Source organism: Rana temporaria, chromosome 9, assembly GCF_905171775.1.
Source record: "Rana temporaria chromosome 9, aRanTem1.1, whole genome shotgun sequence".
Classification (NCBI taxonomy): Eukaryota; Metazoa; Chordata; class Amphibia; order Anura; family Ranidae; genus Rana; species Rana temporaria.
The window spans coordinates 121,966,532-121,990,031 of NC_053497.1; the positions used below are offsets into that span (position 1 = coordinate 121,966,532).

Genomic DNA, 23,500 nt, shown 5'->3' on the forward strand with positions numbered 1-23,500 from the left:
CAGTAGGAAACGGGCAGTGAAGCCGTACGGCTTCACTGCCTGTTTCCCTTACTGTGGATGGCGGCGCTTGGAGCTGCCAGGATCGAGGATTGGCCTCGGCGGGGGCCGACATTGCTGGCGGCTAGGACAGGTAAGTGTCCTTATTAAAAGTCAGCAGCTACAGTGTTAGTAGCTGCTGACTTTTATTTTTATTTTTTTTTGGAATGGAACCTCCGCTTTAAAGAAAATGGCCATTGTGTGTATGTTTCTTCATATCGGAAGGAGTATCCTTTGTTATAAAGTACGAAAAAACTGTTGTGGATTTAGGAGATTTTATTGTTGGGAAAAGAAGGAATACTTGAGGCTCCCTCCATGTTGCATCTATGAGCTTCTGATGTTAATCTTGTGGCCATCTGAAGCCATCCACACTTGCTTATGCTTTGTTCGCTATGTGATTAATCTATAAAGAATTTTTGATATTCTTACCAATAAAGGTTGATGTGAGAGACCCAACCAGGACAGGGGCTTTTAGGGGACTGCAGGGAAGCCTGTTGCCTACTGACTATGAGCCCTGGCTTTTGAGGGGGCTCTATATTTTGGATGTGTGTGCCTATGGGACCCTTGGAGTGGTCTTGCTTCTGATTCAAGGCCATGTCTCCCCAAAATACAATCTGGACCCAGATACATATTTGGGGCCTCTATGCCCAAATCAGCAATGACTGCCTATTTAGACTGTGAGACTCAGAGTAGATAATAATATAATCAGCTCATACCAACCTGATACTGGGGTCTCCTGCTATAATCTGTTTAAGGTGTTATGTGTGCCTTTGCCCCATTCTGTGCCTCCTAGATTGAGTTCCAATTGTTAATTGAGTTACCTATTGTTTCTGTCCACTCATCTCTTTGAGATGAGATTAATATTGTATCCACTTTACCTTGTTATTGAACCATTCTGGGATGTTATGTGTTTATATTTTTAATAATGTATAATATACTTTGAGTATCCAGGGTTGTGGGTTGGTGCCGGATGGCCTGGGCACCTAGGCTTGTTTAAGTGACTAGTTGTTAATTAGTTCAAGGTAATTATGTAGCAGTCTCCCTAACATCCAAGGGCATAATGGTAACCCCCAGAGCCAGGGAGAACTGACACTCCTCCTAAGGGTGCAGGTTACTAGGCATAGTGGGTGTGGTGTAAGGTGAAAATATTGGGCGCCAGTCACTTTTTGTAAACATTAACAAAGAGAGTTTATTTCTCCTAACAGTAACGGCGGGAGAGTGGGTTAGGGCACAGGACACCCTTGGGCAAATGCAATAGCAATTAGGCAAATTCCCCAGACCAAAAATAGAACTAGGCAAACAGCAATACAGATAAAGAGCCTTTAAGCTGAATGCAGCCATCTGTATCCTGTAGCAACTGCTGTCTCCTATAACAACAACTTCTCTCACAGTATCCTACTGTAGATATTCCAGTTTAACTAACATTGGTGTGGAGTCCCCCTTACAATCCATACCAGACCTGAGGGGGGCAACAAGCGCCAAATTTTTTTCCTCGATTTTTATTCTATATGGCTGGGAGCCGGTAATACATTACAGCCGTGAGCAAGTTTAAATTACATTTTTCCCCTTCGAAATTTCATTTTGCTGCGGCATTGTTCTACACATTGCACAGATGCGCCACTTGACAGGCAGACTAAGTGGACCCCCCAGGCACGATATTTAAAGAAATATTTTGTGTTTATTGTTTCACTTTAAGCATTATTAAAATATGTGATCCTGAAAAAACGGTAGTACCCAGGTCCCCATACACTTTTTATGGCAATAACTTGCATATATAAGCCTTTAAAATTAGCACTTTGATTTTTCATGTTCGTGTCCCATAGACTTTAAGGTGGTTGTATACCTAGTTACACCACTATACCTACAGGTAAGCCTATAATAAGACTTACCTGTAGGTACTGGAAATGGCTCCTAAGCCTCCACGGTTTAGGAGATATTTACCATCACGTGACTCCGGCCAGTCACGGAAGTAGGGGTGAAGATTGATGTGGCCACCAGCGGGGACATTGTATGAATCGTGAGTCGTGTGTGAGGCGATGCATACTAGCCCATTATGCTTTTACTTTGCAGGGGAAAAAAGAGGAAGTAAACCCCATCAGGCTTGGCTGCCAGCCAAGCCTGATGCCGTGTACACACGACCGTTTTTAATGTCATGGAAAAACGCAGTTTTTCTCGACGTGATTCTTGTCAAGCCTGCCTTTCATGCACACGATCGTGAAAAAAAATGCTGGAGCAAAGCGCGGTGACGTACAACACGTACGACGGCACTATAAAGGGGAAGTTCCATTTCGGATGGCACCACCCTTTGGGCTGCTTTTGCTGATTTTGTGTTAGTTTGGTGAGAGACGATTTGCACTTTTGAGTCTTCATGCTTTTCAGTCTGTTACAGCGTGACGAATGTGCTATCTCCCTTACAAACGCTAGTTTTACCAGAACGAGTGCTCCTGTCTCATAACTTGCTTCTGAGCATGCATGTTGTTTTCACGTCATTAAAGCCTACACACAACGTGAAAACTATGCAAAAAATTAGGGCATGTTTAACATTTTTAATGCCCATTTTTCACGTCGAGAAAAATGCTCTGGAGCCTACACATGATCACTTTTAATGACCAATTATAAAAAAAAAAGGCATTTTTCTCGTCATGAAAAACAGTCGTGTGTACGCGGCATTACAATTTACCTATCCTATACAAATAAATCCTACTCACTATCTAGCAACCTAGAGGCTACTACACATGTTACACAGGATGCAGAGTCCAGCTAGGACATTACTCTCACTCACCAAGCTCTTGAAAATTCCAGGATTGGATGGTCAAAAATAAAACAGGTAGAAAAGCTCCTATATCCTGTATGTATTTTAACTATATATTTACCAGTTTTTATAGTGTTCAGCTTTCTTTTACATTCTATCTGCATTCTCTGTTCTTTCCCATCTGTAGAATCAGATGATGTTATGTGCTATGAAGCTGTGAATGAGAACACCGGTGAATGCGAGGAGTATCTTGGAGATGGTGTGTCAAAGGAAGATTGCTGCCTGAATAGAAAATATGGCTTCAGGAGAGAGGCTCATGATCAGTGCCAGTCCTGCCGGTGAGTCTCTTTCTTTCTATCTATCTCTCTTGTCCCCTCCTCCCATGCTCGCTTCCAGGACTTTTCCAGAGCCTCTCACATCCTATCCAACAATCTGCCCGACTATCTCCTACCCTGTCCACCTTTAGACGATCCCTGAAAACCCTTCTCTTCAGAGACACCTATCCTGACCCCACCTAGCAACTGCACTTTTATTTTTTATCCGTCAGTTCACCCTCCACAGTTATTACCATTTGTATCACTTGAGCCCAACTAACTACTCTTGGTAAGTTAGTTTATCGGTTTCCCAGGTTGGGAAGCATTTAATGCTCATGCTGCCTTTTTTTGTGCATTTGCGGGTTCTCCTCTATGGTCCAGCCTCCTTCCTTCCAGATCCTGGGGGGAGGGGCGTGGGATGCATGTACAGAGACTCCAAATTATGTCCTAAAAAGCTCGCTGGAACGCCGACCCATCAGAATACTCCCAGGACATGAACTCCTATGTTCGAGCTATCGCCAGTTTGGACTTTTGCTGAAGATGTTTCACCCACACAGGTAACATGGGGTAGCCACAGCTAGGTTTAGTTCGAGAAATTACATTGTGCATGTTCTGCCTAATGTTCAGTAAAGTTGCTCAAAGCCTGGTCTAAAGTTACTCAAAGGGGTGCATGTAGGGTCCTGGTATATCATTCTTAGGAACCTGGGTTTTGACTAGCACATTGGTGTCTGTAAAGCATTACTACAACAAAAGGTTAACTTGTCAGTCAAGTTGCTTTGAGTAACCAGAAGGAAGAACAGCAACCAGTCATTGGTGTGGTACCTGAATAAGTGACAGATTCTCTGGTAGCGAGGGGGATTGGCATTCAGGCCCCCTCCCTAGCTGTCTGTCTCCATCGATCTCTAGGAGTGAATTAGAGTAACCGAGACCTAATACCTGGTCACTTGGTACGAAATGAAAAGGGTAATTGTAGCACACATGAGGTCCACGCTACGTGCTTGGCGGGACCCCATTCTGTTACTGGGAGTGAGGTAATAGAGGTACGCTGAGCAGGCATAGGCTCTGCATGTCCCTCTCTAATGCAACCCGCACACCTGTTCAAGTGTGTAGGACAACACCACACGCATACAACACCACACACAAGTGGCTCATCTCTGAGTTGGGGGACCACTTTAACGTTTGACTTTTCACATGATCGTGGCCCTCTCCTGGTCCTGGGCATTGGTGAGCATGCCTTCAAGCAAAGTGGTACCCCTGTGCTGGGATGATTGACCCCGTTCATCGCCCGGTGTAGCCTTAAGAACCTACCCCAGGGTAGGCCTCCTGTGTGACCCACACATGTCGCCCAACAAGTTAACGGGAAACATGGAGGAAGTGTCACCCGTCTGCCCTCTAAAAATCTGTTCTTCATATCTCCTACTCTGTCTACTTTTAAACAATCCCTGAAAACCCTTCTTTTCAGAAAACCTATCCTGCCCCTACCTAACAACTGTACTTTTATTTTCTGAATCAGCTCTTCCCCCACAGTTATTACCTTGTGTATCACTTGACCCTGCCTTTTAGATGGTAAGCTATTACCAGCAGTGCCTTCTGATTCCTCCTGTATTGAATTGTATTGTAACTGTACTGTCTGTGCTCATGTTGTAAAGTGCTGCGCAAACTGTTGGTGCTATATAAATCCTGTATAGTAATAACATTATTAAATTCATTTGAGGAACCCTTTAAAAGGACACTTACCCCGTACTACTTCAAAAATAGCTATTTGAATTCAGATCGTGCCTGAAAGACACAGCATAGGACAAGGTTGTCTTCCCTTGCCCTTAACTTCACCTTTCCTCAGCTGATTTCTGTGGTCATGGGCACATCTGAAATTGAATCTCTATACTGCATAGGATTAACAGACGATAGAAATACGTAAAGGAGTGAAAGACCAAAACCAGATAAAAGATAATTTTTGTTGTTGGAAAAAGTCATATAAAAACAGCCAACATGTTTTGGGGGCAACACCATTCTCCCTTCATCAGGGCTGAATACAGTATAAAACTTGAATGGGTTTAGAGAAAACAGATCTATAGTAGAACCCATCGGCAGTCCGTCCATAGAGGGTGCTGGAGCGCCGCCCCCTCTGGCTCCGCACCGCCACTGAAAATAACATACATTCATGCATTGCATGAATGTATGTTATTGTTGCTAGCTGCCACTGGTCTATTCAGGTGGCCGGACATGGAGCGCCGACCACCTGAATAACGGCAGCTGGTTGGCTGTGCGGAAGTGCCTATCGGAGCCAGCGGCTCTGATAGGCTTTCCGAGTACAGCCCTCGTCTCCCGGATGTCTTATCCAGGGAACGTACGGGGTGCGTTCTTTGGATAAGACTGACGGCCGTCTCAGCCAATCAGGTTCGCCGATTCTGGTTATCGGTAACCTGATTGGCTGAAGCGTCACCAAGGCGGGAGAAGAAGACATCGAGGGACGTCGAAGGATTAAGGTAAGTGCATTTTACAGGGCACAACGGCGACAATGGGCACAGAGGCGACAAAGGGCACAGTGGCATTAATGGGCACAGTAGTGACAATGGGCACAGTGGCAACAATTAAAGGGCACAGAGACATGCACAGTGGCAACAATGGGCACAGTAGTGACAATGGGCATAGTGGTGACAATTGGCACAGTGGCGACAATTGAGGGGCATAGTGGTGACAATTGGCACAGTGGCGACAATTGAGGGGCATAGTGGTGACAATTGGCACAGTGGCGACAATTGAGGGGCACAGTGACTGCATTTGATGGCATGGCACAGTGGTGATAATTGATGGCACAGTGGCTGCGTTTAATGGCATGGCACAGTGACTGCATTTGATGGCATGGCACAGTGGTGCGAATTGATGGCATAGTGACTGCATTTGATGGCATGGCACAGTGGTGATAATTGATGGCACAGTGGCTACGTTTGATGGCATGGCACAGTGGTGACAATTAATGGCACAGTGGCTGCGTTTGATGGCATGGAACAGTGGTGACAATTGATGCCACAGTGGCGGCGTTTGATGGCATGGCACAGTGACTGCATTTGATGGCATGGCATAGTGGTGACAATTAATGGCACAGTGGCTACATTTGATGGGCACAGTGAGGCTGCGTTTGCACCCCCCAAAAAATTTGGAGCACCACCCGCCACTGGTAGAACCAGTAGTAATGTCACGTTTATGTCAGTGGACATGAGCATCTTTGCATGCTTAGTTGAGCAACTGTGCTTTAGGATATGTGCACACGTATGCACAAGTCAGCATGAGGTTCTTGTCAATTAAACTCATCTTGACAGCAATTTCTGAGAAGCAATGAGACAGAAGAACTTACCCTTTCCCACTATGTCAAAAGATAAAAAAAAGTTTTGGCTGGAGTTACACTTTAGCACATTAGAAAGTATTTTTCATCAAAGAAGCCTTTGCAAGTGTTTGCTAAAGTATGAGTCCAACAGTGTCCCGCCATTGGGAGGAACCCAAAGTTTCCATGTTCCCATGGCAGACATTTCTAAGGTACGTGACCCCTTATATTCTCTAGCTTGCAAAGAGGAAATAGGAAATATGGTATTTTTTTCGCGGAAAATTAACGCTCTGTGCTCTGTTGCTATTTTATATAACTCAGCTTAATATTTTTTAGCTCAGCAGAGTGGACAGATTGGGGTAGCTGGAGCCTGTGTTCTGTGTCCTGTGAGGAAGGAGTGCATACAAGAAGAAGGACCTGCCTTGGACAGGGAAACTGCACGGGAAACAGCGTGGAAGTCAAAACCTGCATGATGCGAGAGTGCTGTCCTGGTGAGTCCCAATGAACACATCTCTCAAAAAGAGGGCGAAAGTAATTTTACTTCTTAACACATACTTGTTACCTGTGTATACAAATCAACATTGGCAACTAGTAAGAGTAGTAAAGGCATACCTCCCACCTTTAGAATCGGAGAAAGAGGGAAAGGAGAAGACCTGAGGAGTGCACCACTACGAATATGGGCATGACTATTGGGCATGGCTTAACCACTTGCCGTCGCCGCACCGTCGAAATACGTCCACAAGGTGGCTCTGCTGGGCGAGAGCACGTAATATGACGTCCTCTCTCCCAGCCGCCACTAGGCGCGCCCCCCGCTCGCCCCCGACTCCCGTGCGTGTGCCTGGCGGGCGCGATCGCCGCCGGGCACACGCGATCGCTCGGTACAGAGCGGGGAACGGGATCTGTGTGTGTAAACACACAGCTCTCGTTCCTGTCAGCGGGGGAAATGCTGATCTTCGGTTCATACAATGTATGAACCGTGGATCAGTGTTTCCCCTAGTGAGGCCACCCCCCCCCCCCCCCCCCCCACAGTAAGTTCACTGCCAGTGGCATTTTTATAGTAATCCAATGCATTTTTATAGCACTGATCGCTATAAAAATGCCAATGGTCCCAAAAATGTGTCAAAAGTGTCCGAAGTGTCCGCCATAATGTCGCAGTACCGAAAAAAAAAAAAACGCTGATCGCCGCCATTACTAGTAAAAAAAAAATAATAAAAATGACATAAAACTACCCCCTATTTTGTAAACGCTATAACTTTTGCGCAAACCAATCAATAAACGCTTATTGCGATTTTTTTTTTACGAAAAATATGTAGAAGAAAACGTATCGGCCTAAACTGAGGAAAAAAAATGTTTTTTTTATATATTTTTGGGGGATATTTATTACAGCAAAATGTAAAAAATATTCATTTTTTTCAAAATCGTCGCTCTATTTTTGTTTATAGCGCAAAAACTAAAAACCGCAGAGGTGATCAAATACCACCAAAAGAAAGCTCTATTTGTGGGAAAAAAAGGACGCCAATTTTGTTTGGGAGCCACGTCGCACGACCGCGCAATTGTCTGTTAAAGCGACAGAGTCCCGAATCGCAAAAAGTACTCTGGTCTTTGGGCAGCAATATGGTCCGGGGGGTAAGTGGTTAAAGGACCATGGTTAAATAGAGGTTAAGCCTACATACTGTATACAATATACATGGTCTGTAGTTCTTGTACCCCACAACATACTCCATATTTTCTGTGCTAAAAGGGAGAGTATCCCTTACATAAACCTAAAGGATCAATAAAAAATAAATAAAAATAAAACCACATTTATACAGAAAGCTAACACTTTGAGCTTTACCTAAAGAAGAACATAATATAAAAAGCACAGAAATAAACAACTGTTTGGACAAAATACACTTTTCTCAGGACTACATAATCCACAACATAATGTATAGAGAGGACAGATGCAGGTCAATGTATTGTACTACACAGCACAACACAGTCAGTACAATATGATGTACAATACAGTATATGAGTGCATCAGTAAGGAGTATGTATCATGGGGCCCCTTACATTAGTAGTCAGTGGCTTGAGAAAATATTTCATGGTCAATTTTGTGTAAAAAGGGCATCTAGTCAGTGGAGGGGGAAAGCCCTGGAGAATCAGTGGTACTAAGGAAAAAAAAGAATCCCTGAGATCAGTGGGAACAAAAATGCCCAGTGTTTCTCATCAGGGAATTAAAATTGGCTGGTGTGAGAGTGGGCATTTTTTTCCCACCCAGTGTCAGTGGCCAGTGGGAGTTAGAAATGCCTGTCGGTGGTTATTGGGAAGTCAAAATGGCTGGAGTCGTGTGAGTCCAAGGAATGAAGAATGCCCTAAAGTCAGTGGTCTGTGTGAGATGGGGAGGAAGATGCGTTTGTGTCAGCTGGAAGGTGGAGAGAATAATAGGTCTTAACATCAGTATCCCCAGTGGCGCCCCTCCTTACCTCTGGTGTCCCCAGCGGAGCCCCTCCTTACATCAGGTGTCCCCAGCGGAGCCCCTTCTTACATCTGGTGTCCCCAGAGGAGCCCTTTCTTACATCTGGTGTCCCCAGCGGAGCCCCTCCTTACATCCGGTGTCCCCAGCGGACCCCCTTCTTAGATCTGGTGTCCCCAGCACGGCTATCACCTTCATGTGTCCAGCAGTGGCAGCTACAGTTCCTGGCTTTCACTTGTGTTCAGTGGAGGGGGGAGGGGCCTCATATCGATCCATGCAGCCAATAGGCTTCAGTGTACAAGAGAACTGTCTACTTGTACACTGAAGAGAGAAGCCAATTGGCTGCCCCACCCCTCTCCACTGAATACGAGGGGAAATGTACTTGCAGAGGCGGCGGCGGCCATCTTTTTGTAGTTTGCTGGCCGTTTTTTGCCTAAAACATTTCTGATTTTCCCAGGAAATTAATCGAGACGAGCTCCGATCGGGACGAGGGTCCCTAAATCGGGATTGTCCCGGGAAAATCGGGACTGTTGACAAGTATGGCAAAAAATAGGGCCCGCCACTAGGAAAAACAATAGTGTCCCGCATGGAGTGGTGAGCAGAAACAAAAGTGCCCAGCAAAAAGAGGAAAAACAATTAAAATAATTAAAGTTAAGTTGTTAGGCCAGCTTTCATACATGACATCCATCAGATTCTGGTGGCTATCTTTGCTCAATTACCAGAAGCTGTACAAGTTGCAGGGCACAGCGCACCTCTACAGAATCGCACTGTGACTTTTCCTGGAACTAAGCAGTGCTTCTGAGTCACTGGAGGTTACACGTTCTCATTATACAACAAATATTACATATATAATAATATGACCTTGGCATTTTTTATGGTCTGTTATTTTTTCCTGCTTTTCCTTCAGAAAATGGAGGTTGGTCTATCTGGTCTTTGTGGTCACCGTGTTCAGCAACTTGCAAGACTGGACAAACACAGAGAACTCGCCAGTGCAACAACCCTCGTCCGATCTGTGGAGGGAGGTGTAATGGACTTCAAAAGGAGGTGGATATATGCGAAACCTACCTCTCCTGTCCCAGTAAGTGGCCTAAATGACAGTGCTCCATGTCACAGATAGGGGTTTCCAATAAAACAAGTAAAACCAATACAGTACTGGAAAAAAAAAATCAATTTACAATTGAAAAATATATATATATTTTTTGTTCAAATGTTTTATTGGTACAGCAAAAAAAAAAAAAGAGTAAAATATGAACCTAATAACTCTTGCGGATTAACCCCAATGAGAAATTATGTGCACAATATCACATTAATTTAGTAGCCCATAACAATGTAGTAGGGAAACAATGACTTAGTATTTAGCCATTTGTTGGGGTAGCATGGTAAACCCCAAATGTCCAGGGAAGGAGGAAAAGGGAGAAGGAGAACCCTTCAAGACAGCTATGCCTACATGAAGTATTTTGCAAGGTAACATTCAAAGAGCAGCAGATAACATATGGGATACACAGCTAAGGGTATTGGGCTTGACAGTTTGAGGAAACTAGCTAGATAAGCTAGATAAACTGACCCTGACAACTCTAGAGCCACCCAATCACTTTTACAAGGCTTTAAGGGTGTATATTCCCCTGCCAGTGGTGCCCACAATGTTTTATCTGCTCTCCTGTTTCTCAGGAGAACTCAGGACGGAGGTACAGCACTGTACCTGAGTATCATGAGCAGGAGGTGACTAGGGAACATGCATTATCTGATCCCCTCTGTGACTAATAAAGCCTGAAACTAAGTGTATTATGTCAATTTCTGGTTTAGAGTTGCAATTCCCTGGCTACTACAGCTGGGATGGCAGTTAATCAAGCACAATCTATGCTTGATTAGCTGCAGTGGGGGAGACATTGGGGTCTAATAGATCCTTGATCTCATCATAAAGAAAACCACCTGCCCATGCTATCTTGTAGAGGGCTTTTCAGCCCGCATGTGATAGCAATAAAGTTATATAACTATTAAAACATTTAAAAAAAATGTTAAAAACGAATTTCGAACATTTTGATATGAGATATCTCAGAGTGTGGAATGAGCACTGGGAGGCGGAGAGATGGGTTGGTCTACGTTCCTTTCACCACCCCCTTCCCATACCCTCCCACTTTTTCCTTTTATTACTATTTTTTCCTTTTTTGGGGGGGGGGGTTCTTACTTTTTTTTTTTTTTTTTTACTATGGCCCTTCTTTATACTTTTCTCAGCTTCAGCCAGTATACAGGGACCCAATGCCGTACCTATGGTGGTGTATTTCACCCAATCTTTACACATTTCAAGTCTGTTGTTAGTCTTGTTGGATAGGAAAGCCAACAAGTTTCCCTTCGCCAAGGAGAGAGAATGGTGCACCTCCCACCCTGGCCAGGGAAGCCTACATCTGAGGCATAGTTATTCTCCCTCACCAGATTACGGGAAGCCCCCCGTCTTTATACACAGCCACGGTTTAAAATGCGATTCTTGTACTGTGAAGTTTCAATAGAGTTTTTTGGAACAAAAAAAAAATCCACCTACCTATGCACCTTAATGCAAGCGCATAGGTCTTGCACTTATATGTAAACAAAAATTGCATCGCCTACAGTATGTTAGGCATTGTTGCAAACACCAGAGTGAGGGCAATAATTCTAGGGCCATAATTCACGGTTATATCTAAACTGATAATCCACAAAGGCTTTTAAAACGTCGCCTATTGGGTAGCATAATTTTTTCCAACTTCATGGGCACATCTAGTTACTCGATGCAACCCCATCTTTTGTATTGTACAAAAAAAATGGGTATAATGTTTGTTTGTACTAAAATACATTTTAGTGTATTCTTTTCTGAAAATATGTGGTTGATAAATAGCTGTGCAAATATCATGCAACATAAACAAATTGCGACTGTTTCTGTTTTATTCTCCAGGGTCTCTGCTTTCAGAAAATATATACATGTTTGGGGGTTTAAAGTAACTTCTAGCAAAAAATGCAGATTTTAAAGTGGTGGCATGCGCAGCGGGGATCCTCGGCTAAAGGCCCGGCGGCCGCCGGACCTTGCCGGAATGAAGTCTCCCGCGCACATGCGTGGGAGTGACGACATCACCGCTCCAGCCAATCACAGCGCTGGAGCGGCGATACCCGGAAGACACGCCGAGGCAAGATGACATCTCGCTCGGCGTGGACCAGGTAAGTTCTCTACACCTCATTCCAAGGTAAGTATTTCATAAGGAGCTAGTATGCGGTGCATACTAGCTCATTATGCCTTTTGCCTTTCAGGTGTAAAAAAATTTAAATTAATTATTGCGGGTATACAACCGCTTTAACGAGTGTGCAAATTTTTTTTCCTGAATAATGTTTCACAGACATCAGATCAGAAAGGGAAATTTCCCCAATGGGCAGCAAACGAACCCCACAGTTTAGAAGCTTTGTCAGAATTTTATCAATAGTGGTTAGCACCCCTTGGGAGCTGCAAGCAACTGGGATCCCCCACCCTGCACAGCCAGACACACCAAATTTCCACAGGCAATCAGAGTCAGAGAACAGTCCATGCCATTGTTGTTGTTTTTTTGAGGGATATAACTTGGAAAGGAAAGGGAGGTTCTGGAACGCCCGAACAAACTTCAGGGACAACTCTTCCTATATACAGTCTCTATATACAGATTCTCTTCTTCCTCCAGCACACACTTGCTTGTAGAACCCAGCTATGTCACCCTGTAGTAATTATGCAGCAAAAGCCCATTACAGGCAGGGACTCACAGCCCCTATACTTAAAGTGGAAGTAAACCCTCCTATTGTTTTCAGCCAAGGAAGCTACCATCTTGGCTTCTGTTTAATCTGCAACTGCCACGATGTTGCACATGTGATCAGTTATGAAACCAGCCATTGGATGGTTTGACAGTTTTGGTTGAGAGCACAAGCAAATGTGACATCTAGCATTTCCGGCATGCCTGGAATGTTAACTGTTTTTTTAAACTATAGAATAGATGGGTTTACTTCCGCTTTAAGGCACTGATTGAGTGCCAAAGTTCACACATTCCCAGCACATTCTCTCTGTGGTCACTGATCTCAGCACCACCTTTTCACCCCTCTCACTTGTCCTCCAGGCTAACTCTCCAAAGTTTCACCAGACGGTTACTCACCAGCCACCTGGCTGACTCTCAGGAGATCTTCCGGATGCACTGACCCGCTTCCGCTGTCCAGTCTCCATGCTCCCATGCCTTCAGGAAGGGTTTCCTTTGTGTCTTGTAGAGGGGAATCTTTCAGCACCTGAGCCCCAGATCACCCCCCACCCCCAGACTAGGGGACCTCCTCAAGGGCCACCGACAGCCTCCTCAACACTCCATCTCCATCTTCCACCCGACTGCCCTTTGCTGACATTATTCATGCCTATTTATGAGGAGGCCTGCCCCCTGCCAGCCCTTTCACTGGGGATTGGTAGAGGTCCTCACAAATATTCCTAACAGCCCCTCCTTGCTTCCACCCACTATGTCTAGAACATTCTCCAATGTTCCAGAGAACAGGGGGAGGCACCAGAAGAGCTGTCAGGATGAGTCATGCAGCCCCTGAGTCACTAAACCCTGACCCAGATTCACAACCCAGGCCTGGCTCTCAGCCAAATCAATTTTCCTACACTAACAACTAAATCTATTTACACCTAGCTCACTAGCCAGAGGGCGCTACAGTGGAATATAGGGCGCTCTAGGTTGGCTGTTTTTCTGTCAGTGGTGAGGAGACCTGGATGCTGGGTGGAAGCCTCCCTACTCTGACTTGAACCTGCTGAAATGGGAATAGAGAAGCAGAGATATGTTACGCTGTGTGGCATCACCTATTGATTCAACAACTGGGTTTCCCTTCTTCTTTTCTTCTTCCACTGGTGAATAAACATTTGGATAATTTTGGTAAACATTTGTCCCAAAAGAGCCAATGCGCATTCTCCGCCCACCCCACTGACATTACATCCAGCCACTGCGTTCAACGCTGGTTCCGGCAGCGTGACGGGTCCCACGGAGGGGGGGGGGTTCAGGGGTTGATATGCACACCGCAGGCTGGCTAGGAGACACGTTGATAGGATTACTCAGGGAGCACCTCTAGACGCTTCAAAATATATAATGAGTCTTCACACCCTTTTCTTTTTGTAAATGTTTTTAACCGCCTTGGGCTATTAAAGTCTTGTCAGAATTTTACCGCTGTTTGTGTCCCCATGAGGGACATTTCCCCTCATTTCCTATTTAGGTAGATGTTAGACAATACAGGAAGAAATGGAGAACTCTCTTTCCAATAGGCACCCTAACCTTCCCAAATCTATTCAAAACTAGATTTTTTTTGAGGTAGAGTTGGGTTATAAGTATTGGCATAAAGAATATATTAAAAGGGGGCGTGTCTGGATGTGAACGAGGCAGGACGTGCTTTCAGAGAGCTCCACATCTCTCCTGCTATTTATCAGTTTTCTGAGCTTTTCTGTCCTAAACTTTTGGTGCTGAGGCATCGGTCCGAGTGGGGGAACATCCAGGCATGAGAAGGGGGGCAACAAAGGCCGGTCACCAGACTCCGAAGAGCCAGCGCCAGACCCGCTCCTCACGAGGCCCAGACACGGGTCCCGCCGCCGCCATCTTGCCCTCTCCTCCTTCCTCCAGAAGTGCCAGAAAGCTAGCCAGGAAGATGGCGAATACTGCGGTGGCCGCAGTGGCTGCACTGGACATCCGTGCTGAGGATTCCCTGCCTGTCTCTCCGGATCAGGGGGCTGCCCAGGATGCGATCACTCGCCCGATCCTGGAGGTGATCAATGCCAGCAAGGCCGCAGTCATGGTGAGCATTGAACATTTGACCACTGAATGCAGACTGATTAGACATGACCTGGATAAGATAAGGGGCGACTCACGGAGGCAGAGGAGAGAATTTCTGGGGTAAAGGATGTTACACATGCACAGGGTAACCAGCTGACTGAACTGCAAGCTCTGGTGAAACTGCTGCAGAACCACGCTGACGACGCTGAGGACAGACAGAGGAGGAATAATGTGCGCGTGGTGGGATTGTCGGAGGGAGCAGAGGGGTCCTAAACTACCACCTTTGAAGAATCCTTTTTCAAGCAGTTGCTGAACTTGGGGGACCGACCTCCAATGTATGTGGTGGAATGGGCGCACAGGGTCCCCACGGGCAGACGTCTCCCTGGTGACTACCCACGTCCCTTCTTGGTGAGATTCCTGAACTACAGGGATCGTGATATGATCCCAGCTGCGTCCAGGAAGACCCAAGACCTGAAGTATGAAAAAGATTCAACATCAGGGTGCAGTAAAGTTTTTTGATAATCCGCTGGATACTTGTGATTGGCTGGACAGGAATCCTTGATGAGGCTGCATTTCAAGAGGAGTATTAGCTCCTTTCAGTTGAGCCTGTTGTGCCTTATTTTGTCAACCCCTGGCATGTCATGTTAGGCTTGGTCGGGGGGGGGGGGGGGGCACTGATTTATTTTCAGCTGGAAGCTGCAGTGTATTTTTGATGTTTCTCAATTTTTTTTATTTTTATTTTTGTGTTCTGTGCTGCCTGGAATTTTAGTTTTGTTCATTAAGGACCTCACCGAGCTAGGAGCCCTGACACCACTAGAGGGCAGCAGAGTACGGCTATTCCCTGTATTCTTTCAAAGAGGCCGAGTTGTTTTCATACGTTACAAATTTTTTGCTCCCACTTTTCACTGTTTATGTGGAGCTCTCTGGAACTCAGGAAGACTATCTGTTTGAAGTGTCGGACAATTGAATGTTCGAAGGACCTTCCAGCAACATCTTTTTTAGGTGTTTCTCAGTTTTTTGGGGGTTTAAAGCTGCATACCAGACAATGGTTTTTCTTGAAGCTTTTTTTCTTCAAGGTTTTTTTTCTTTTGTTGGTTCTGGTACAGTGGTAGGGGGTGGGTTACTGTGGTTGTTTTTTTTTTGTTTGTTTTGTTCTGGGCTGTTCTCTACTCAGTTCCCGGTCCTCGATTAGTGTGGGCCTCTCTCCATGTCATGGAGGTTTTTTTTGCCTTTGACTTTGGGGAAAATTTGGGATGAACCTATGATATGTTTTTCTTATGGGACTATGGCTAATGTGATCAAATTGGTGTCTTGGAATGTGAGAGGCCTAAATAGTAAATTTAAGAGGGCCTCGATGTTCCAATATTTAAAGGTGGTGAAGCCGCATGTCGTCCTTTTGCAGGAGACCCACCTGGATGGTAGCAGAATACTGGTCTTACGTAAGCCCTGGATTCAAAAGGCATTTCATGCCACTTTTTCCACTTTTGCCAGAGGCGTGTCTATACTTATTAGTAGGGCACTTTCCTGCACGATTCACCAGGTGGTCACTGATTCGGGGGGACGTTATGCGGCTGTGGTTTTGGATATAAGTAATTGTAAAATGCTACTAGTCAATGTATATGTACCACCTCCTTTTAATTATTATGTGACTTGTTTGTGAAGCTAGCGCATCCTCTGCTACTGTTGATGGGGGATTTCAACGCCACCTTGGGGGCGTTGGATTCCTCTAATCCTGGGAGGGGGGGGGGGGGCAGTGTAGTTGTTGTCCTGGGCATCTGTAGCTGGTCTAACTGAAATATGGCAATCTAAAAATCCTACTGCCACATGTTATTCTCACCTTTCTCAGTCACACAGCTCCTCAGCTAGGATTGATCTGGCATTTGGGAATCAGGCCATGTTGTCTTATGTGAAGGGGGTGGACTACCTAGCGGGTGGCTTATTGGATCATAATCCACTCTCTGTGTCCTTGCTCTTCCCGGCAGTCTGGGGGTTGAGGAGTTGGAGACTGTCCCAGTGGTGGTTACAGGAGGAGCAAGTCTCATCGCATTTGATGGACACGGTCACTGACTGTTGGGCCCTGAATGCGGACTCGGCTGACCCGACAGTTGTGTCAGATGCCTTTAAGGCGGTGTTCCGAGGAGAATCTATGACGGCCATAAAGAGGGTGCGGGTGGATCAGAATGCTGAAATTCAGGTGCTGCAGGATAAGGAAAGGGAATGTGCGAGTGTGCATGCTACTGATAAAACAGTTGCCTCTTATACTGCTTTATTGGAGGCTAGACGTCAGCTTTCTTTTCATTGTAATAACCTGGCGCATACTGAGGCTAAACATAGGGCAAATTTGTTGTTTTCTGTAGGGGACAAAAATGGGAAACTACTGGCTAGGCTGGTGGCGGACAATAATCACATTGAGCATATATCAGTTGTTAGAGGTTCGAATGGTGACTTGGTCGGGGACCCGACTGCCATTTTAACCGAATTCCAAACATACTTCTCAACCCTGTATGCCCTGATTCCGCCATATGACCCTTCTGCCCTGAGAGACTTGCTGAACCTGACCCTTCCGAAGCTGTCTGAGGTTGATCGGGCGGCTTTGAATGCCAAGATTACCAACAAAGAGGTGGTTTCAGCAATATTTGCCTTCCCGCCTAATAAAGCGCCTTGCCCTGACGGATTCCCAGCGGATTTTTACAAATTGTATGTTGACCAATTGGCCCTCAGGCTTACGGCTTTTCTGGATTGTTGTTTGCAAAAAAAGGCGCTTCCGGCCTCAATGCTCGATGCTTATATAATTTTACTGCTTAAACCAGGTAAGGACCCGTTGGAGTGTTCTTCATACAGACCCATTGCCCTACTGAATATGGACCTTAAAATTCTGACAAAAGTGTTGGCAAGGAGACTGGCCGAGGTTATTTCCTCTCTGGTGGATGTTGACCAGACGGGGTTTATGCCAGGCAAGTCCACTGATACCAATTTGAGACGTCTGTTCACACATTTGCAACTCCCCAATTTGGATTTGTCCACTAGAATCATTGTCTCTATTGATATAGAGAAGGCTTTTGACTGGCTTTTTATGCATGCGGTCCTTGAGTGCATGGGTTTTGGCCAGTCCTTTCGACAATGGATTTCTCTCCTGTATAGTGCACCTATGACGGCTATTCGCACGGGTGGGCATACCTCCGAGTATTTCTCCGTAGGTAGAGGTACCAGACAGGGTTTCCCATTGTTGCCTTTCCTGTTTGCGCTCATGATGGAGCCGCTGGAAGTGGCGTTGAGGGCTTCAGGAGATGTTAAGACAATCAGGGTGGGCAGCATTCATGAAGGGTTGGCGATATATTCTGACGATCTCTTGCTGTTTATGCGGGATTCGGGAGAATCGTTGGAGGCCGCCTTGGATATTATGAACACATTTACCACTTATTCCGGGTTGAAAGCTAACTGGAATAAGTCGTCCATATTACCTTTGGATAAAGGGGCCAGAGCAAAGGTGAATCCAAATTTACCACTAAAATGGGTGTCTCAGATAACCTATTTGGGGGTTAAAGTTACGGCAAATGTGGTTGATTATATGTCCCTTAATTTGTTGCCCCTTTTGATATTTTTTAAACAGAAAGCGCAGATTTGGCAAAGGCTCCCTTTATCTCTGATAGGTAGAGTCAACCTTCTTAAGATGAAAATTCTTCCAGTGATTTTGTATTTTTTGAGGAATGCTCCAGTTTGGATACCGAAAACCTTCTTTAAGAAATTAGACAGTATCACCAGTTCGTTCCTTTGGGCCCCTAAACTGCCTAGAGTAGGGTTGAAGGTCTTGCAGGAGCCATGGGGGCAGGGGGGATGGCGCTACCTGACTGGCGTAGGTATTACGTGGCTGGTCAGTTGGTTTGTGTGCATAGATGGTTGGTCTCGGATGCGGGGGACTCGGCTACTGTCCTGGAAGCGGCCCATTTGGGTTCCTACGAGTCCCTTCGTCTGGCTATTCATAGGGGCACTGGTCGAGATCTCCCTCTTATGGATTCTATGAAGGCTACTATTAAGGCATGGGAGGAGGTGGTGAAGTTGGCCTGTCCAAGTTACAAGGGATTTTCCCCTTCAACCCCCCTGTGGATGAACCCGAAGTTACGGCAGTTCTATGAGTTTGATGATCCTATGGGGTGGGCATCTAAGGGGGTTAAATTGCTTAAGGACATTACTCGAGATGGGGTACTTTTGACATTCGACCAACTCAAGGCCAAACATGACCTTCCAAACTCACAATTTTTTCGGTATCTCCAGTTGAGACACGCATTCCAGACCCAGTTTAGAACGGAGAGTGTTGAATCTTTTCCTTCTAGATCGCAGGATTTACTTATGCTGGAAGACCTGCCCAAGACCCTGTCGGTGACATATAAAGAGCTGTTTAAAACTAGCCCCAAGGCATTACTTAAGTGCAGAGAGCGTTGGGAGGCGGAGGTTCCGGGTATACAGGGGGAGGAGTGGGATGATATGTGGGACCGTCCATTTCAACATTTAGTGGCTGCTAGGGACCGGCATATTCAGTTTAAGATCTTACATAGAGTGTACTATTCCCCTGCTAGGTTGGCTTCGATATACTCCTCGGTCCCCCCAGAGTGTTGGAGGTGCTTGTTTGCACCGGCTGACGCTCATCATATATTTTGGGGCTGCCCCCAGGTCCAGCTGTTTTGGACTGGGGTCACTTCTTGTATAGCGGAGGTTCTGGGGGTTCCGATTCCGGTGGATATTAGTGTCTGTCTGCTCGGTGTGGTGGAGGAGGTGGTCCCGTCAAGGGCTCACAGAACTTTACTTAATATATTATTGTTCTATGGTAGGGAGGCCATTTTGCTTAAATGGAAGAAACCGGGGGCTCCCGAAGTTGCTTTCTGGAAGGGGCTGGTAAATGCAATGATTCCATTTTACAAGGCGACATATATATCTCGGGGATGTGGCGGGAAATTTGAGAACGTATGGAGGGCTTGGTATGAATCTAATCTAACAGTGGGTTAATTTGAGATAGATGTAAAGTTATAGGAGGGATCCTGAGGTATGTCTGTCATTATCTTAGTCCGGGTACATCGGGTTTTGGGTGTTTGTAATTGCTAAGTGGGGAAGGAGGAGGCTTTTATCTCATTCAGTTTGCTATTATTGATCAAAAGGGGGGAAGGGAACTGAGTACGGGGGGGGCTCACTTTGGGTATGGTTGCTGTCAGTTAATGGCAAGGGTACTATGTTAGTATGTTGTATGCCTGTCATGTTGACCGAAGGTTTTGCTTGTTGTTGTGCCAAGTAAGGTATGTCTTGTATGTTATGTCTTTTAAAATGTTCAATAAAAAGAAATGTTCAACAAAAAAAAAAATATATTTTAAAAAAAGTAAGTATTGCTTGCGAAAAGGTCAAATGAACACTGGATTGTTTAAAAATTTCAGCTGCTTTGTAGGTTATACTGACCACCTCATTCGTCACACAGTTCATGGTCAGTGGGGGAATTGGGGCCCCTGGCAAGGATGTTCCTCCACTTGTAAAACCGAATCGGGAACTCCACCAATTCAGAAACGTTTTCGCCTATGCAACAATCCAGAGCCATCTCACAGCCCTCCTGGAAACCAATGTGACGGAAATGTTGGAGAGAATCGTGTCTGTGACAACCTTCCCTTCTGTGCAGGTAAGACTATGCAGTACCCTGGGATTGTTAAACTTAAATGTTAACGTTAAGATACTCTACATATGATCTAAATAAATCATTTCCGAACACTACGCCATATATAGCAACAATATAAATTCTCAAAAATGCCCCTTGAGCTTCCAATCAAACAATTTTGTTAGGCTGAAATTAGATCTTCAGTTTTCTGCATGCAGGCAAATGCATTTACTTAGTGTCCACTCCTTCATTTATCACTCATACTGTACACTGTTACTGTAACAGATGAGAGGTTGCAGTAAAAGACTGATATGTTTTTGACATTTGCCAATTCAACAAAAAAGTTCACAGGATTTACAAAATTTACAAAATTGCGTCATCTCAGTCCAGGAAGTAGATGCTGACCTTGGACGATGCTTGAACAAATATGGAGCTGTCCTTATGAACCGAAAATGACATTAAACACTGTAAATAATACTGTGATCTCTGTGAGAGGTAATTCGTACTTGTAAGTAATACTCTTACATATTACATAGCCTATATGCTCTTCACATAAATATACTGTATATCTGATTGGTCCTCCCATAGGTGTGCACAGCATATTGCATTAGGGTGTGCACCCTAAAGCTCAAACACACATGAATGCCACCTGCTGTCACAGGGAGGAGGCTCTGGTGGTGGGAGACAGTTGATTGGGGGCATAATACGCTACACCCTAAATATAATGTGTAATGTGTTCCTAAAGTTGAACCTAGCATTTAATTTAATGGGGGCATTTACACCAGCCACTGGCATCCCCCAACCAACCACCTGGTGGCGCCCCTGGATAATGCTAATTCACATGGGGTAATTAGGGTGTGCCCAAGCACACCCAGTACACCCTGTGCGCATACCTATGGGTCCTCCTAAGGTTCAGGTTTTCTGTCATTAAACATGTTGACAGAAAGAAATGCAGACTGAACAAAAGAGTGATATTCCTCTTCTGCTGATCCTTATTTGTCCAATCAGCAGGCTGGGAGAGGTGCTTGATCACGTTGTTCTGCAACTGCACTGGAGGTCAAGAATGTGGTTGGGCTGTCTGGCAGAAGTGTCAGGACAACAAAACTCCCTGCACATAATTATACATTTTTTGGCGAGTAATGCAGCACATGTATATTTATTTCACTTGCTTATTATGTATGGAGTTCATGTTTAAAATAAAAACACAGCTGTGTACTTTTGCTAAAATACATGGAAGTTGAATGGTACATCAAGGTACCTTTGATAATAGATGATACTATACATTACAGCATGAAATCAACTGAGAGCAGACCTACAGTACCTAGAGACAGACATATCCCTATGATATAAACATGGGGGGTGCATAATGATAGCCTTGAGAATCAGCCCAACTTTGAATAGGCAAATATTGGGAAATCCTGTAGCACTGACCTAGGGCTCATATTTTTTGTGGGGATGCTGGTTGGTGGGGCTATAAAAGGACTATCTGTGCCTCTTGTCAATGCTTGTAAAACGTTTTGTTTTCTAAATCTCTTTAGGCTAGGTTCACATTATTGTGATTTCCCTACAGCCGCATTTGCGCAATCACAGCACTCCATTCATTTGAACCACATGGAAACCACATAGTGCTATGTGTTTTCCCACATGGCAAAACAGACAGTGATTACCAAAGCATGGGGGTGCCATTAAGAATTAATGGCACCCCCATGTGTCTGTTTAAGAGCAGCACATTTTGTCTGCTGATGCCTGCAGGTTCAGGAACATGCGGTTTACAAGTGTTCCTGAACCAAATATGTGTAAACCTTAGTTTATGCCTTAAAAAATATACAGGCAGTCCCCGACTTATGAACGCCCGACTTACGAACGACTCCTACTTACGAACGGCTTCAATCCCTTCTGCTTGTGCTCCACGCTGGTCCTGGATACCCCCGAGCAACTATCTTGCCACATTCCACACTGCAGTACTTCATGTACTGCATGGCCAGTAGCGCCCAGAACATGCCACATCCCTGCACAGGCAGAGGCCAGAACATCCCACATCCTTGCACAGGTGGAAGTTACACTTACAAGCAGTGTTCCGACTTACGAACACATTCCACTTACGAACAAACCTTCAGTCCCTAATGCGTTCGTTACTCGGGGACTGCCTGTAGCAGAAAGAAAAGCTCTGCATGTTACCCACTTCAGCCAACAAAATTCAAGCCATACAATTCCAAGTTTGAAATGAAATACAAATTTTAGGTAGGGTACAAGCCAGACACATTACCTCCTTCTTTTTTTTTTTTTTTTTTTTACATGGAGACCTTTTTATTGAAATGTAGTATTTCTGCAGTGGATGGAGAATGGGGAGCTTGGAGGAGAGACTCAGAGTGTTCGGTCACCTGTGCCGTTGGAAGAGTGAAAGAAAAGAGGTTCTGTGATAGCCCATCGCCTCGTTATGGGGGAAGATATTGTGAAGGTTCCAACACAAGGAACACTATCTGTAACACAAAAGTGCCATGTCCTGGTAAGCAGAAAATTCATGTAAATATTGTAGGTTACTACTCCACAAAAAAATATAAAAATTGTGTATAAATTGGATTATATGAGCAAATGGTGTTAAGGAATTGGGTTAGCTTTGCATATTTCAGCAGTGTACCCTCTGAAACCTGAAGTAGAACTATGGCCTTGAAAGTAATATCAGAGTATGTCCTAAGACCAGACTGATCCAAGCGCCCTATGGATATGGTATATTTAAAATAAATGTAAACGCAGAACAGCAGCTATTATATAAGGTAAATGTAAATAAAAAATGTGTCAAAGGAGACACTAACAGCGCTAAATGAATACCAATATGATTCAAATGAACCTGATGTTCACAATCTGCTATGATGTAATGCAATGATCAGCAGGGATAAATCCCTATGAACCACACCGTCATTAAACTAGTGCAACAGTTAATGATCAAAGAAAACAGTCCTCATAGAATCCTGGATGATGTAATACAGCATACAGTCTTTGGTTAAAACTGATTCCTTAATGCAAGGTAGTTTTGTTGATCAATCCTGGAAATCCAATAAACAGTTCTGTGCGTCTCAGCCCCCCTCTTGGTTATCTACTCACCAGAAAGTAGTGGTATGCAAGCCTTACGATCTCCTCTCAGTCATGGATCACCAGCCTCTCTCCTCCTGAATCAGCTCAGCGTCCAAAGCACACCTCTCATGAAATGTTGG

The 23,500-nt window shown here is 44.9% G+C and overlaps 1 protein-coding gene across 1 annotated transcript in view; it reads left to right on the forward strand.

The window, feature by feature from the left end:
- Positions 1-23,500, forward strand: part of LOC120913981 (properdin-like) — a 39,603-nt gene that overhangs the window by 3,027 nt on the left and 13,076 nt on the right. The window contains exons 2-6 of the mRNA XM_040324366.1: positions 2,976-3,126; positions 6,761-6,915; positions 9,784-9,954; positions 20,118-20,312; positions 22,621-22,794. Of these exons, the coding sequence (XP_040180300.1) occupies positions 2,976-3,126; positions 6,761-6,915; positions 9,784-9,954; positions 20,118-20,312; positions 22,621-22,794 (846 nt within the window). The remainder of the gene's footprint in view (positions 1-2,975; positions 3,127-6,760; positions 6,916-9,783; positions 9,955-20,117; positions 20,313-22,620; positions 22,795-23,500) is intronic.